The sequence below is a fragment of the Melozone crissalis genome, unplaced genomic scaffold, assembly GCF_028551555.1.
Source record: "Melozone crissalis strain CALT ecotype California unplaced genomic scaffold, PUWL_Pcris_2 ptg000036l_1, whole genome shotgun sequence".
Classification (NCBI taxonomy): domain Eukaryota; kingdom Metazoa; phylum Chordata; class Aves; order Passeriformes; family Passerellidae; genus Melozone; species Melozone crissalis.
Window position 1 is genome coordinate 10,130,026 of NW_026535814.1, and position 14,740 is coordinate 10,144,765.

Genomic DNA, 14,740 nt, shown 5'->3' on the forward strand with positions numbered 1-14,740 from the left:
TGTTCATGAATTTGTCATCTCATGCCCTTGCCAGGGAAAGGTGCTTCTCATGCAAATCGCCACCTGGAAAAGCCTGCAGCTTTCCCAGTCTGCAGCTTGCTTATTTGTATTTCCGTAGTGTCTAACAGTCCTGGAATCAGAAAAAAAAAAGGAAGAACTAAAACTACTGAAATGCAGGTGCAGTTGCAAGTTGGCCTTAGAAGCTGAGACAGGTGACACACTTACTCCATCTGGGGTGCATTTTTACCCCTGTTGGTAAAATTTCTTGCTGAAATGCCTGTGTCTGTAGGTGGTACTTGAGACCAGGAGCTTTGAAAATGAAGCGCTGAAGTGTTGATACTTGCCCTGAGCTTGTCTCCTGACTCCTCACTTCTCCTTGCAGAGGCAGGCTGGGGTGCCTGCAAGATTAACTGTGGTATCTCAGAGGTGATGCTGCTGTTTGGCAGCTAGAGGAGGCAGTGAGGAGGGAATTTCTCTTCTTGTGCTTGACAGGAAAAAGACCCTGACAAAACAAATGTCTCATAGGACTGTGAGTTTGGCCTTGTGTACTCCTGCACATTTACTGAATAATATATTAACACCCTGTCTTTGTTTTCTTTTCTTCCGCTGCAGATTAGAAGGCATTTGGTGCAGATAGGAAACTTAAATTATTTTATCAGATTTCAGAAAAAGAAATAGCAGATTTTTAAATTAATTCCTCAGAACTGGGGAAAGGCAGATTCCCAAATGGGACTCAGTCTCCGTTTATAAACAAGTTTCAGTGATTCATGTCCTGCAAATCTTTAATAAAGTGGAATAGTGCCATGTTATAAAACAGAGGGAAAGCCTGCATCTAGATTACTAGAGATTTTTTCTCAACTTTGGAAATTTTTTCAAGGAGGTGAAAGAATGTACTCTATTGAAAAACAGCCAAGCTCTCTCTCCCACAAATAAATCTTATTAGTTCTTTTTTTTTTTTTTTTTTATTACTCAGCTAGCTTTAAAGTCAAAGACTGAAGCCTGTGGGATCAGCTGTGCTAAAGAAAGGCAGTTCATCTTCTGTTTCTGTGTTCATTGCTTTTACTGTCAGCTGTATTGGCCATTTGCTTGGTTTCCCAGAAATGTGTACTTCTGGCATGGTTTTTCAGATAGGGGAATTTTTTTGGAAGCTTTCAGTTGGCAACAGTAGAATGCATAACTTGATATATGCATTATTACCTGGATGTGAGTGTGTTTTTTTCACTTTGAAGGTTGAATTAGTATCCTTCAGCAGAGGTAAGTAAAATAATCTTTCTCCACCTGCTGAGGAGAGTAATTTTTCTTCTAGAAAGGTTTGATCTAGGCACATACATATCACCTGCATTTCTGCCTGATAGTATTTGGCATGATGGCTGTCTAGTATTGCCAGAAATGCAACCTCTTATCGTTCCATATAATATTTTGATGGTATGCTATGTAATAATTTTCCTTGAGAGCTTTTAATATCCCATTATTGATAAATTATTATGATGCCTTTAGCTATGGAGGCAAAATAAAAATACGAACTTGATAAAATTTATTGACAAAGAGACTTCTTCATTTGCCTTTACTACATATATTTTTACTGATTTCATGGTTTCATCTAGACTTCTTGACTTAGTTTCCTAAACCTTTTGTATAAGCTGACTTTTTAACCATTTCTTTTCAAGTATCTGCTTATGGAGCAGAATTATATATATAAAAATTCTGGCAACTAATCCTCAATTCATAGACATTTTTAAAAAATGTATCTGGAGGCTTGTGACTGTCAGATCAGGCTGCAGGCAGAAAGCAGGCTGGAAAGATTATTGATTTTTTTTTCTTTAGCTGTTTTGTTTGTTTGTTTTCAAAGTGGTTTCCAAGCACTTGACAATGAAATACATTCAGAGACCAGAAAACTCAAAAGTACAACAAAGCTTTGAAGAACTTTTGTGCTTAGAGAACTGGTCTGTTACAACTGACTAAGAAAACACTTTTTTTTTTTAAGAGAATTGAGCATTTGGTCAGCTATGCTAAAAAAAAAAAAAAGATACACAGAGCAAGTTAATCCAAGAAATAAGTAATAACAAACACAGTCAGAAAGAGACATGCTAGTTATTTTCTGCTTTCCCGTTTAAGAGATTAAGTCTAAAGAGGCCAGTAATATCTTAGCTGCCCTCATTTCTTTGTCACAGAGCCTTTAACCTTCTTTACAGCTGACAAGGGTTTGAGGCAAAGCTGTCCTCACATATTTTCCCATTATTGTCTTGGAGTACTTTTCCCTTTCTGATCTATCTGATCATTACAGATAGATACAGTGAGTAGATGCACTGACTGCATCAAAATGTCTTTAAAAGTCATTTAAAAGTCCGTGATGACTGTTGACCTCTTCTAAATATTGGCCACCAACTGCTGGCTTCAGTGGTTAAGAATCTGAATCTAACTGTTCTTCTGCTACCTTGTCTGTGTAAAAAGAAATTCAGAATTTCTTTTTTCTGACAACAGGCGCAAGGGTAGCGTGACATGAAGCCCTGGGCAGAAGTCAGGGCATTCCCATGTGCTGTACCTTCCAACACTTATTATGAAATCCTGCTTGTAGGAGCTGCTCTTAAAGAAGGGCAGTTTACACTGAAGCCTGTCATTCGTGCCTGCTGTTGTTACGGCATGAATTTGCATGTGAGTACTTTCTGTATGCACCCACAATTTTTTTAGCATGGATTTTTGGGAGGCTCTTTCCATATTTTAAAATTTCAAAAGTGAAAGACCTTTTCAGGCAAAGACTTTAAGGTGAATTTGCTGTGCAAACGCACTCACACTCAGTCAGGAGGTTTGCAGCCTTTTGAGGATGAGATTGGAGTCTGAAGTATTAAATAAACAGCTACGTGGCAGCTTTGTGCAGTATCTGAGGCTGGATCACACACTGATATTGAGTCAACAAGGTCTGAATGTAGGAAAAAGCAAATATGTCATGGGCTGTGTAAACACATAGGTTTGCCTTAGGAAAGTTCCTTCATTGTTCTTGATAATGCTCAGGCCTCAGGGCAGAGATGTTTCAAAACTATGTATACAGCAGCTTTGGTTCACTGAGAAATGTTTATTCCAGGAATGATCAGAAATCTAAAAACTGAGACTGGGAAATGGTGAAAAAAATTGGAGCTTTTAAGGGAGGCGCTATTGGAGATCTGATATCAGTCATCTTCTATGTAAGAGGTTGCTGCAAGGCAGAGGATAAACTGTTCTTTGTCTGCTGGAGATAGGACAAAGTAATGTGCTTAAAATGGACCAGGAGATAGTTGTGGAGCACATTTGGAACACTGATGATAATGCCAGTGAAGTGACATGAATATACTGCCCAAGGAAATGAGATTGTAATGGGATGTGCTATTTTTTTTAAGATGGACAACTGTTAAAAGTGGTTTAATTCCAGTAGCTTTTTCTAGTGGAGACAATGGACTTAACACCCTTCATTCTGTTTTTAAAAACAGAGACCTGCAATGTAAAGACAATTATACTTAGTAACATCTGGTCTGGTTGCACTCCAGGCAACCATGGTCAAGGTTTTACCTTCTTGTGACAATGTTGAGCTCTCTTGTACTAAATAAATATCCATGCTTCTAAGAGTACCTCTGTCTGGAGAATAATATGCTTTTCATATCTTTCAGGGTAAGGAAAAACATCCATGCCTTGTTTGAGTTAGTCTTGAACTGATGGAGGGCAGCTTTCATCCAAAGAAAGTAAACTTCCTATTTTTAAAGTACTTGAGTTATTTTGTAACTTTTTAATTAAAACAAGGCTATAAATGGGAATCTTTTCTCCTGACTAATGGCATTTAATTATGTGACATGTGCCTTCTAATTGCCAACTTTTCAGCAAGTTATAAAATGTGAATAAGAAAATAAGAGCTAGGGAGTTTATTTTTGTTATGAAAGATCATGGTTTACAAAACTCTCATCATACCCTGCATGAGACTACATGGGTTCACTTTTGTGCCTGACTCTGAAACTGAAATTAAAACTGTTAATTTCTCCTAGCGGTTTGAGTTAGGAGAACTTGGTATGACTCAGATTTCTTGTAATGCACTGCTATGATGTTACTCTTAAAACTTCTGCAGTAGGAGGATAACTCAGTGAGCTACGTGTTGAAAGAGGTGCAAAAAACCAGGTTTTCCTAAAATACACACATACACATACCTAATTGCTGAATCTACCTCATAAACCTGGCATGACTGAACAGGTTTTGCATGTATCTACACAGGTTATGTGTTTAGAGACTTGGGATTAACATGAAAAGTTTGAGATTTAATTAACATCACAGCTCAGTTCTCTCTTCTTCAAATGGAATCAGTGCCTTTTAATCTCTCCTTGACTTTGCCAGCTGATAGAGGACTGTCAATTGATTGTGCTCTAGAGCTTGAAATTCTGGGTTTGGACTTTTCTGCAAACTGGAAATAACCTTTGAAGAAGTCCTCAGAAAAAGATAAAATTTACATATACTTCATAGACTGAAATAGAAATCAGTCATTTTATTCATGTAACTTCCAGGCCTGTCTGAGTGATATTCACTCTTTTTACAAAGTTGGAGGTTTGTGAGCAATGTTTAAACCTGGAGAGAACATTCTGTATTTTCATGAGTAACTTAGAGAAATACGAGTACTCTGAGATACACCAGAATGCAGAGGGAGAATTTGGCACAGAGATAAATATATTTTCTGTGCTGGTTGGTTCTTGATTCATCTTTTCCTGGATTTGTCAACCTCTGCACAGCAGATCTGCACAGCTTTTAACAAGCTGCACAGCATGGATATTACAAATTTGGAATATATGAAAATATATACTCTGTGGTGGCAGTATATCTTAAATTAGTATTTGTTTTGTGAGGTTTTCAAATTATTTGAGAACATACTGAAATTAAAATAATTACTAAGCTTTATGGGTGCCCCTCCATATGTAACAGTGGTCTTGACCATAGCATTTCTCTAGTCTCTTGTGCTGCCTAGACCTTTCCCTCAACCTGGTTATTGCAGACCAAGAGAAATGGCCTCTTGTGAGCAGCTCTGGATTATTTGGCATAGTGCTGCTGTGTTTCTCCTCACACAGAGCATTTCACACATTTCCAACTGTCCCCTAAGGGAAGATTCCTTAAAAAAAACCCCAAACAAATGAAAAACCAAGTTCATAAAAATACAGGGGATGAGGGAGCACAGACCTGGTGGTGCAGGGAACTTCAGTGTAAAGGGGTTTCTTTTAAAATTACAGAGACTTTTACACAAAGTTTGTTATTCTAATGATGTTTACCTGGCTTTGGAAGATATTTCTGAGTCAAGGTCAGGAGCCTTCCAAAATAGGATCCTGGACAAAATGGGAACAAAGCTGCTCTGTAGGCCAGGTAGGCTTGGTCATATTCTAACATGAAAATCACCCAGCTCCTGCTGTTTGTTGCTGAGAAGACCTCTGGCTACATGGTCTCTGGAAGGGTGCTTATGCCTTCACAGACTTCAGGTAGCAGGGAAACCATGCACCAGGTATTGACTGAGCTTTTAGATAGGTTTTCCTGCCGTTTTTCCCTTTTGAGAACAAAATCTGACAGTGGATGATATGTGATTAAACTGAGTTTACCGGGGTCCTGCTGAACAGCTGACCTTCTCTTTTTAAAACAAGAAGCTTGTTAAATCTTCTATGAACACACTAAACATAATATTCCAGATAAGTTTTTATGCTAAGGCCAGTAGTTACAGCAAGAATTATTTTTTGATAAAGAAATGGCTCACTTTTTTTTCTCCATTATTTTTTCTCCAGGGGTTATTAGTTAACACTGGATTGAACAAGTGATCTTGGGTGATCAGATATGGTTCTGCAATATCTTGGGTATCCCATAGCTTTGAATCACAGCTTTTTGAAAATTGAGCAGAGGAAAGAAGAAAACAGATGGTGTGTTTGATCTTAATTAGAGGACATTCCCATTCACAGTATACAATATCTTTGTAGATCTGGCATTTCATCTAAGATGAAGAGCCTTATGCTAGGAGAATACTCTGCCATGTCTGTTCTGTCCTAATATTAGATAGTCCTGAAGAGTACCTATGACCTGCAGAGTTTTATATGTCTATGATTCTTGAGGAAATGTCTTATAGAAAATGCATGAATCAGGGAGTTGTTGTAACAGAGAAGAGGTTTGTTTGCCAGATGAAGGAAAAGGAGTTGCTATGTCTGGGAGCATTACTGAAGAAGAAAAGTATATGGAACAAAAAGTGGTATTTGTGGCATACCAGGTCCAGAATTTAAAACTTTGGTCTTTTTTTTTTTTCATTTATTTCTGTATTTAATTTTAGAACTGACCAGCTTGTTGGAAGATGACGTTTACTCCTGCTTAAAGCTGCTATTCTTAAAACAAACAGTAGAAGAATGTGGAAGAACTCAAGCCTCCGCTGCCTTTTAGCACTAGCTATTTTATTTTTAAGAAGCATAGTGTATGGCCAAGAGATAGGTAAGTTTATTGCAATGTAATTCACTAACTCCTTTTTCTCTGTAGCTTCTGTACCTTGTAATTGCATTGCTTTCCTACTATATGTATGTTCAAAACCTGTCACCTCTGTGGCCCCACACCATCCCAGGATGGAGGCAGTGCCAGGCCTGGTCTCTGCTTTCCACCAGCACCCAGCAGCATCTTGGAAACCAGTGCAAAACTGGGTATTAAATTCTCCATAGTAACCACTGATAGTCTGCGTGTGCATTGGTGTAAATGTCTGCATTGAAACCTTTTTGCAGTATATATTGGCTCTCTTCAGCCATTTCACACATTATCATTAACTGTCCTTCTGTCATTAATTGTCCTCCATGTATGACATGGAGGAGAGCAAAAAACTCATTATGTTAAAATCAAAGCTTGTGGTTTTGCCATTGGCCCAAAGCCTGCTTATTAGACTAGGCAAGGAACGAGTATTGTGGAAAGAGGCAGCTGCCTCTGTTATACACATGAGTTTAAATCCAGATCTCGGGTACCTCTACAAGTCTGTGAGTCTGTCTGTGGCTGTCTAATCAGGCACACAAATCATTCAGTTTTAAAATACTGGCCAGACATGCATGCAATAAAAATTTAAAGAGAATGGCTACAGATGTGAAAAATAGCAGTTGTTTTACAGTTGCTCATTTTTGACCTGCAGTTTTTTACTGTATTTTTTTATGTTGTTTCAGACTCTCCAGGGGACCCCCAGAATTTGAAATGTGTAACGCACAACTTACATAAAATGCTCTGTACTTGGGATGTCTCTTATAGAGGAAGACATGGACAAACTGACTTTTGCTACACTACCAAGTAAGTCCCTCCACATACCTGGTTAAAAAATACCAAATTGTGATGAAGGTACAGTTTTTCCTCAGTCACTGCCCATGGAAATTGTGATGCTGTTGTTTCCCAGCATCTCCCCACCAGTTTTCCTTGGGTGGTGCTTCCCCTAGGCCCTGTTAACTCAGTCAATGGCAGGGTTTCTGGCAAAACTGTTCCATGCTAATAATTTGCCTGCCAAAATCTGCTTGCTGTTTTCAAAGGACTGGAAGATGCTCTTATTTACTCAGACTTCTCTGTGTGTCTGCCTATCCCTTGCTCAGAGTTTTCCTGAGAGATATCTTCAAAACAGGTTCAGTCCACAAGGAAATGAGAGTTGGAAGCAGTGAATTCTGATGTTGTGGGCCAAAGCAGTAGAATATATGACACAAGTGTTGAGATTCACGTGGATTTTGTGTGGAAAAACATGAACGATCTCTCAGCGACTGTCTTAGAACCTTTATAAATTTTAAGCTGTATTAGAGGAAACATAAAAATTATTTCACAATTGAAACAGCTTTTCTGAAGTGAATGCAAGTTGAGAATTTTGAGAAAAGTTAAAAAAAACTTAAATCTTCTGTATGTTTTTTCACTAATGAGAACTACATGTTCAATTCCCCATGCTGTGGATCTGCCAAATACTTATCATGTGCTAGGGATGAGTTCAAATCCATTCTGCATCTTGATCCTGCCCCCAATCCAGATATTTGTACTGTCTTTTTGTTTTCCTGCAAATTCTGCAGGCAGCCCAGACTTTTCCTTGGGGTCCCAGGGCTTGGCTGCACTTAGTCCACCTACATGCTTGATTTTCTGTGTCTCATTATTCCTGCTGCATTGCCAGCTATCATTCCTATTTAAAAAACACCATATATATGACTCTGTGGCCAGAGTTCAGAAGTGCAGAGTTCATGAGGTACTGCCCTCTGAACAGGAACAGTCATGTAGCCGCTGCTGTTTCTCCTTAGCAAAGCAGAGCAGGCTGGGGTCTCTGAAGCAGAAAGTCTGAGATGAGCTTACAGACATCCCTGAGGGAAAGAGGTTTTGTTTTTCAGTTGCCCAAACATCCTCTAATAATATCTCAGCACTGAAGAGGAACAGCCTTTCTGAGCACTCAAGTCTCAGCTGGCCTTTGCTAGCCCAGAATCTTGTGTGAATCTTAAGAGTTCAACCCAAGCTCTTGACTCCAGCTGATGGGAGCTCCAGGGTCCTGTTCCAGTTCATAAGTGAGTAACAGTCCCTCAGCAGGAAGTCTGGCATTGTTCTCTCTGCTTTCCTTCCTGCCGTCATTCCCCCAAGAGGAAGGTCTGGATTTTTCCAAACTTTCTGCCTTTCTAGTTGCATATCAGTGATAATGAGCAAAAGGACTTGACCCATCCATTATTGTTTCCTGTATATATCTACATCTTCAAGATAAAAGCCAGATCACATTGTGCTGAGCACTGCACAAACATTAAGCACGGGCTACATTTTCACCTGGGATCTTAGGAATCCTCTGCCATGCTCTCTGCTCTTTCCCTGTGAACTGAGCAGCAGAAGGGAGCTAAAAGATCTGTTCTAAGATGTGGACGTGGGGGGTAATCCTTCTCTTTCAATCCATGTGAGGGCACATGGGTTGTGAAGAAATGGAGGGAGAGTGAGTCAGGAAACACAAAGGGAGGGGACGATGCTATTACTTTTGGTTTGGGTTTTTTTGTTTTTCTTATTTCGAAATATTGATTCGTGGTGACTAGGTTTCAGAAACATGTATTTTGTTGGCCTCAAGTGTAATTAGATGTTAAGAAAATTTTTTCACAAAAAGGTTGCAAAGCATTGGAACAGAGTGCCCAAGGAGTTGGTGGAGTTGGCATTCCTGCAAGTGTTAAAAAGCATGTGGATATGGTACTTAAAAACATGGTTGAATGGTGAACATGGTGCTTGTGCTAGGTTAACAGTTGCATTTGATGACCTTAAAGGTTTTTTGCAACCTTAGCAATTCTATGATTCTATGATTTTGGTTAAAAAGCAAGGTCTTCACTTTGAAATGTTCTCTTAACAGCTAGTTGGTTGCATTATGCAGCCACTGCACAACCTACCACTATGATAAAAGTGACTTGAAAGATGAGGGAATGCCATTAATCTGATACTAACCAAAGCCAAGCAAGTCCTTCACAAACTCAATATGGAGTTTTCTGTTTATTACAGAGAATTTGTATTTTATTAGTGTGCAAGACTAGGACTTAACTTGCCTTAGTTTTCTATCAGCTGAAATAACTGCTTAATCCTGTTTGTCCTTTTAGTGACCTTACCCCTCAAGTCTGTTTTAAAACTAAGGAGAGAAGAGTTGAGATTCCAATCCCAGAGAGCTCCATCACAGTGACAATCAAAAGCTCTGGAACTGCTTTTGCTACCAGAGAATTTGTAATTCACCAGAAAGACATCTGTAAGTATCAGGTCATATGTGTGTACCTGAGGCCTTTATACTATGTTTAACAACTTTCTTAGATTCTTGCAGGTTTCTTTGGCAGCGTTCCTGTATGTAAAATGTTGATATACTGACTCTATGAAAAGCTTCCATATATTTTTATAGATTGTGTTCTCTAAACCTTCAAGAGAAAGAATACTCCTCTTACCCATAGTTCATAGCATAAAAAAAAATCAAGGGCAGAATGTGACAGGAAAACAAAATACAAGAATGTTGCATCCCTCACTCTTTTCCCTTTTTAGTCCTAGTTATAAATTAAGAATCATTTGTAAACAAATTCCTAAACTACCTACATAAGTAAATGAGACTTTTTCCTGCTTCCTTCCAGGCAAAAAAGGAAGTTGTAAACAGAAGATGGCAGTGATGCAATCTGCCATGCTTGGTCTAGTTTTTACCTTTGGTTTGCCTGCTTACTCCTTCAGTGTAGTCAAATTCTGATGTCAGTAACACTTCTTATCCATGGTTCTGTTTTCAGTCAAGAGCAGCTCAAGAACTTATACAAAATGCAATTCAAAAATATTTGGTCAACATGATAAGTCTCTCAGTTCATCACAGGTTATCGTGGGCAGTGTATTGATTGTGCTGACCACTTTGCAGGCTCTCAGATCGTTGGTCAGGACTGAAGCTGGATGTATCACATATATTTTTAAAATGTTTTAGCTTGCACTACGCCAAATAAACTGCTATAACCCTTGTATTACCAAGGTTCTTCCCTGTTTCTCAACCTCTTGCTTCACCACAACGCATTTTTAAAAGAGATGCTTCTGTTCATTCTCCCTGTCCTGTCCCCGTCAGGATCTCATGCCCTTAATGCTTCTTGTAGCTTAAAATCACTTTCCCTGTGATCTTCAGAACCTCATGTGAGCTTCTTCTATCCTGTGCTTCTGGTCTCCTTCCTTGTCACTCTCACTTTTTGTTGCAAGTCCCCACTTCCCTACTCGTCTGCAAAACATACATCTTCTTTTGAGGATTTTTTTCCCACCATTCTCCCTAGAAGTGTTCTCATGCACACTTCAAACACTGCCACCATATTTCCTTTATCACTATGGTATTGAAGGAAAGTTGGGAAAGATGGGATGTCATCCCTACTATGCATTGCAAAGAGTCATATTCACAATCAGTTACTTGCCCATCTACATGCTGAGGTATTAAAAGAAAATGCTACCTGATGATTCATCAGCACCTATGCTTTCCTGAGAACTCTCATGCTCAAGTAGCCACAGAGCCTTGTTCTAATTACAGAGGTTGAGTTACATGTTTGGAAGGCTACTAGCCAGTTCAGAGCACAGGGATGTGGCTGTTAAACACCTGTAGGGCTGGTGCTGCTGACTAACAACCTGAAAATGACTTTTTCTTCTCCCCTGCCTCTTTTTCAAGCCTTTGTTCCTGTCACTCCACACATTCTTAGTTTAATGCCTGACTTTCCAACTTCCACATTGAATCTGAAGTGGAGTGATAATGGATCGGTCTTCCCATATGGACTGGATGCCCTTTGGCAGATTCAGATACTCCGAAAAGAAGCTATGGAAGTAGTCACACAAGTAAGTCCCTTTCTTCTTTTATGAAAAATATATGTACAGTTTTTGCCTTTTGTAATGTTCTGAGATGTCACTTGAACAAAACTGGGAATGATGAAGATAGTAGAGCTTTGCAGGACCTGAGTGTAATTATGCTTCTGACAGGTAACTTCTCGTTAAATTTCACAGTTATGGGAACACTGGCTACTGTACTGTGGGTACTTAATCACAGCAAAATTTTTTTTTCTGGTACAGAGACTTTGGAATTAGAACTTACTTATGAATTAGGCAGATACTTTACACCATTGTCTCTGTATCTCCAGCAGTGTCTCCAGTCTTGGTCATCTCTGAATGCTCAGCTTGCTGTTTTCTTTTTTTGTAACCAGAGTTCTTCCAGGCCAGTTTGTAGCTCTGTGCTATAAATTTTAATAGTGGACAAAAGATGAAATGTGCAGCCTGGGACTAATATTGGAAGAGTTTTGTTTTGGAGAAGTTGAAACATTTAGCTGCCTATGAGATTCCCGGGTGCAGTATACCTCTTTAAATGCTTGGGAATCCTCTTGCTCTCCCTCAAATGTCTGCCCTCTGGTATTTCTGGCTGACAGTCTACCTAGCTGTTAGGCCACTAAGACTTTTGTCCAGGTAAAGTCATAAAAGTTAGCTAGAACACTCCAATAATCAAGGAAGATTTTATGATTTGCTTCACCTAATTTGCCATTCTGTTGACACTTGGGAGATTATATGTCATTATTAACAGGTGTTCATAAGCTCTGTCTCAGTTGATTTCTTGGTGCAAAACCTTTGCAGGTTACTTACTACTCAAAACTGACTCATGAAGATGCCATTCTTTCTTGGAGCTGGACATCAGATATGCCTTTGGAGTGCACATCACACTATGTGAAGATTCGCTGTTACATTAATGCAACACAGTTTGTTGGCCCCAAGGATTGGAGTGCCTGGAGCCCAGCAAAAGTGATCCCTGGTATGTTTGTTCCCTTGCAACCACATGGGCTTTTATTTCTTTATAAGAATTAAACCAAGGTCAGAGGAAGAGCATTAGGTGGTTAGCATTAGGAAGAGCATGGGCTGCTGCCTTTGAGACTGTTATGATTAGGGAAATAATGTAATCGCTAGTTAATGAAACCTAGCAAATATTTATTTGTATGCATTGGAGTGCTCCTCAGTCACATTTTAGCTGATCATCACTGTGTTTATAGCAAATTGTTCATGTGAGGTTTCTTGTTTGTTTTCTTCCTTCTCTGCTAGGAAAAGATACCGAGCCTGGTGGAAGTGGAGTGTTTCCTCTGGACCGTGTGGTGGCAGTAGGTTCAGATTTGGTGTTTTGTTGTGTCCATGAAGAAGATGAGCACATAAAAAATATGACTTATGGATCAAAATCCTATACAATGACACAACTGAGCCGTCGAAGCCATGCCATCAGAGTGCTAAATGCCAGTGTTTCAAATGCCAGCGGAACAAATGTAGTGTGCAGACTCAAACATGGGTTGGAAGGAAGTGTCGTGTTTGTAGGATGTATGTATCATGATTACTAACCTCAGGAAAATCAAAATCATTTTGAGACTCTTAAGGTTCTGCTAGGAAAAAAAATACTATTGTGGGTTTTTTCCCTCCTGGGGAAAAAAGTGTTGAAGTTTGGTTTTGAAGTTGAAGTGGGGATTGTACTTGTTAGATTTCACTGCGGCAAGGCTAGCTCATGGGGGAGACACCAAGTCTGAAAGGATGAGAAGGTACCCATGTAAGCCCTCTTTAGAACCTGCCCCAGTGCTTCTCCCATTGTTCTAAGGTACTTTTTCATGATCTGGAATGCCAAGTATTTTATTGCCATATGAATATTCAACCCCTGTCTCTACCAGTATCTATCAATTTAGGTTTACATCTGTTCTAGTATAGTCCATGACTAGGTAAGAGTGAGAGCAAGAACTGTAAGTGCTAACATTCATTTACCAATCAGTCAAGTGAAGACAACAGTTAAACTTGCAGCAACAACAGATGCTCATCCAGGGCAGAAGCTCCTTGGGAGCTAATTACAGCAAAGGAAACTAAGCAGTAATTCTTGAGCATTTTCCTAAACCATCCTTTTAGTGTTTTCTTTAAAGATACTGACTCACTCTGTATCTTCTCTGTGTAGCCATGCAAGGCTCAGACATATGTTCAGAAACAGATACCTATTAAAACAAATGACTTAACATAACTCATTCTTCTTCCCCATAATTGGTCACTTTAAAGCTTTTTATGTTTTTTCCTCACAAGGAATTTGAGAGTTGTCATCTTCCAATAGCTGCTCATTAGAATCCCATTCCCTATTACAAATGCCTGTCTTTGAGCTTAAGGTCCTTGGTGTTGAGGAAAAGGACAGGAGAAACTGGAATAATTTTGAAAATGTGTTCCAATCTCCAGCCTGTGCATCCTGTCATTGACTTGATCTGTTAAGGGTTCACTAGGAAATGTAAAACATAATTCAGCCTTTTATTACTTCTCAGTGATATACCATTTTTACGTTGTTTGTGAGAATTTGCTTTTGTGGGAAAATCTTGCATGTAAATAGATGAAGCATGAAAGCTGTGACAATCCCATAGGATTTTACTTCAGTTTTTTTTTTTAACAGATGGGATGCCAAGTCTGTTTCTTATCAGTGTTTCTTTTTGTAGTACCTGCTTAGTGGGGAGAGGTCTTGTTCTGGTCCTCTTGCTGATGAGGGGAAGAAAAGGTGAAGGAAGTAAATATGCATACACAACACTTTGGTTAAGCCTAGGTCTAGCAAAACAGGTGTTCTTTTCTGGCTCACTGCTCGTAATCTGAGCTAAGTCTGCCGCTGTTGTTAATTAACACTGTGTGTTAACTCCCCTTCTCTAGGGCAGAGAGAAGGGGATATATCTCTATGTGGATATTGTTGCTCTACCTTTGGCATATGCTTTTCCAGTTTCATATACCTCAAGTGTACAAGACCTGAAATAAGTGCTCTGCCTAGTCTCATGTTTGCATGGTCTGCTGGGAGCACTGCCCATCTTTTCCAGCAAGGCACTCAATGCTGCTCTAGTATGAATGCAAAGAACAAGACTTAAAAGGAAAAGATGGACACTTCCAAAGCCATGGTGAAGAGGATGAGCCATTCAGGGCTTGCTTTAATTTTCAAATTCAGTTTGGAATTCATGCTAAAGGGACTATTTTCTTGACACAACTTGTTTGGAGAATTCAAAGCAGTGGTGGGGCTGGCATGTTAGAAAATGTGACGCACAGCCGGCAGCATTCCTGCATTGCTCAGCAGCTGAACTGATGCTCAGAATGTCAGAAAACTCTTGGCAGAGTTTCAGTGAAACACTTCCAGGTCAGAGCCTGGAGCTTGTGAACATGTTTGCATGAGATTTGCCAGATTACCCACCCACTTAGAATTCTAGAGTCAAGTGTTAGTCAGATGGGGCTGATAATTATCCATCTATTTTATTGT

General features: G+C 39.4%; 1 protein-coding gene across 2 annotated transcripts in view; it reads left to right on the top strand.

Moving 5' to 3' along the window:
* The window catches only part of LIFR (LIF receptor subunit alpha), a 48,323-nt gene that overhangs the window by 13,716 nt on the left and 19,867 nt on the right, over positions 1-14,740 (top strand). For both annotated transcript variants that reach the window (XM_054283520.1, XM_054283518.1), the window contains exons 2-7: positions 6,305-6,459; positions 7,167-7,287; positions 9,573-9,715; positions 11,135-11,298; positions 12,082-12,256; positions 12,541-12,807. In XM_054283520.1, the coding sequence (XP_054139495.1) occupies positions 6,378-6,459; positions 7,167-7,287; positions 9,573-9,715; positions 11,135-11,298; positions 12,082-12,256; positions 12,541-12,807 (952 nt within the window). In that variant the 5' untranslated portion in view covers positions 6,305-6,377. The remainder of the gene's footprint in view (positions 1-6,304; positions 6,460-7,166; positions 7,288-9,572; positions 9,716-11,134; positions 11,299-12,081; positions 12,257-12,540; positions 12,808-14,740) is intronic.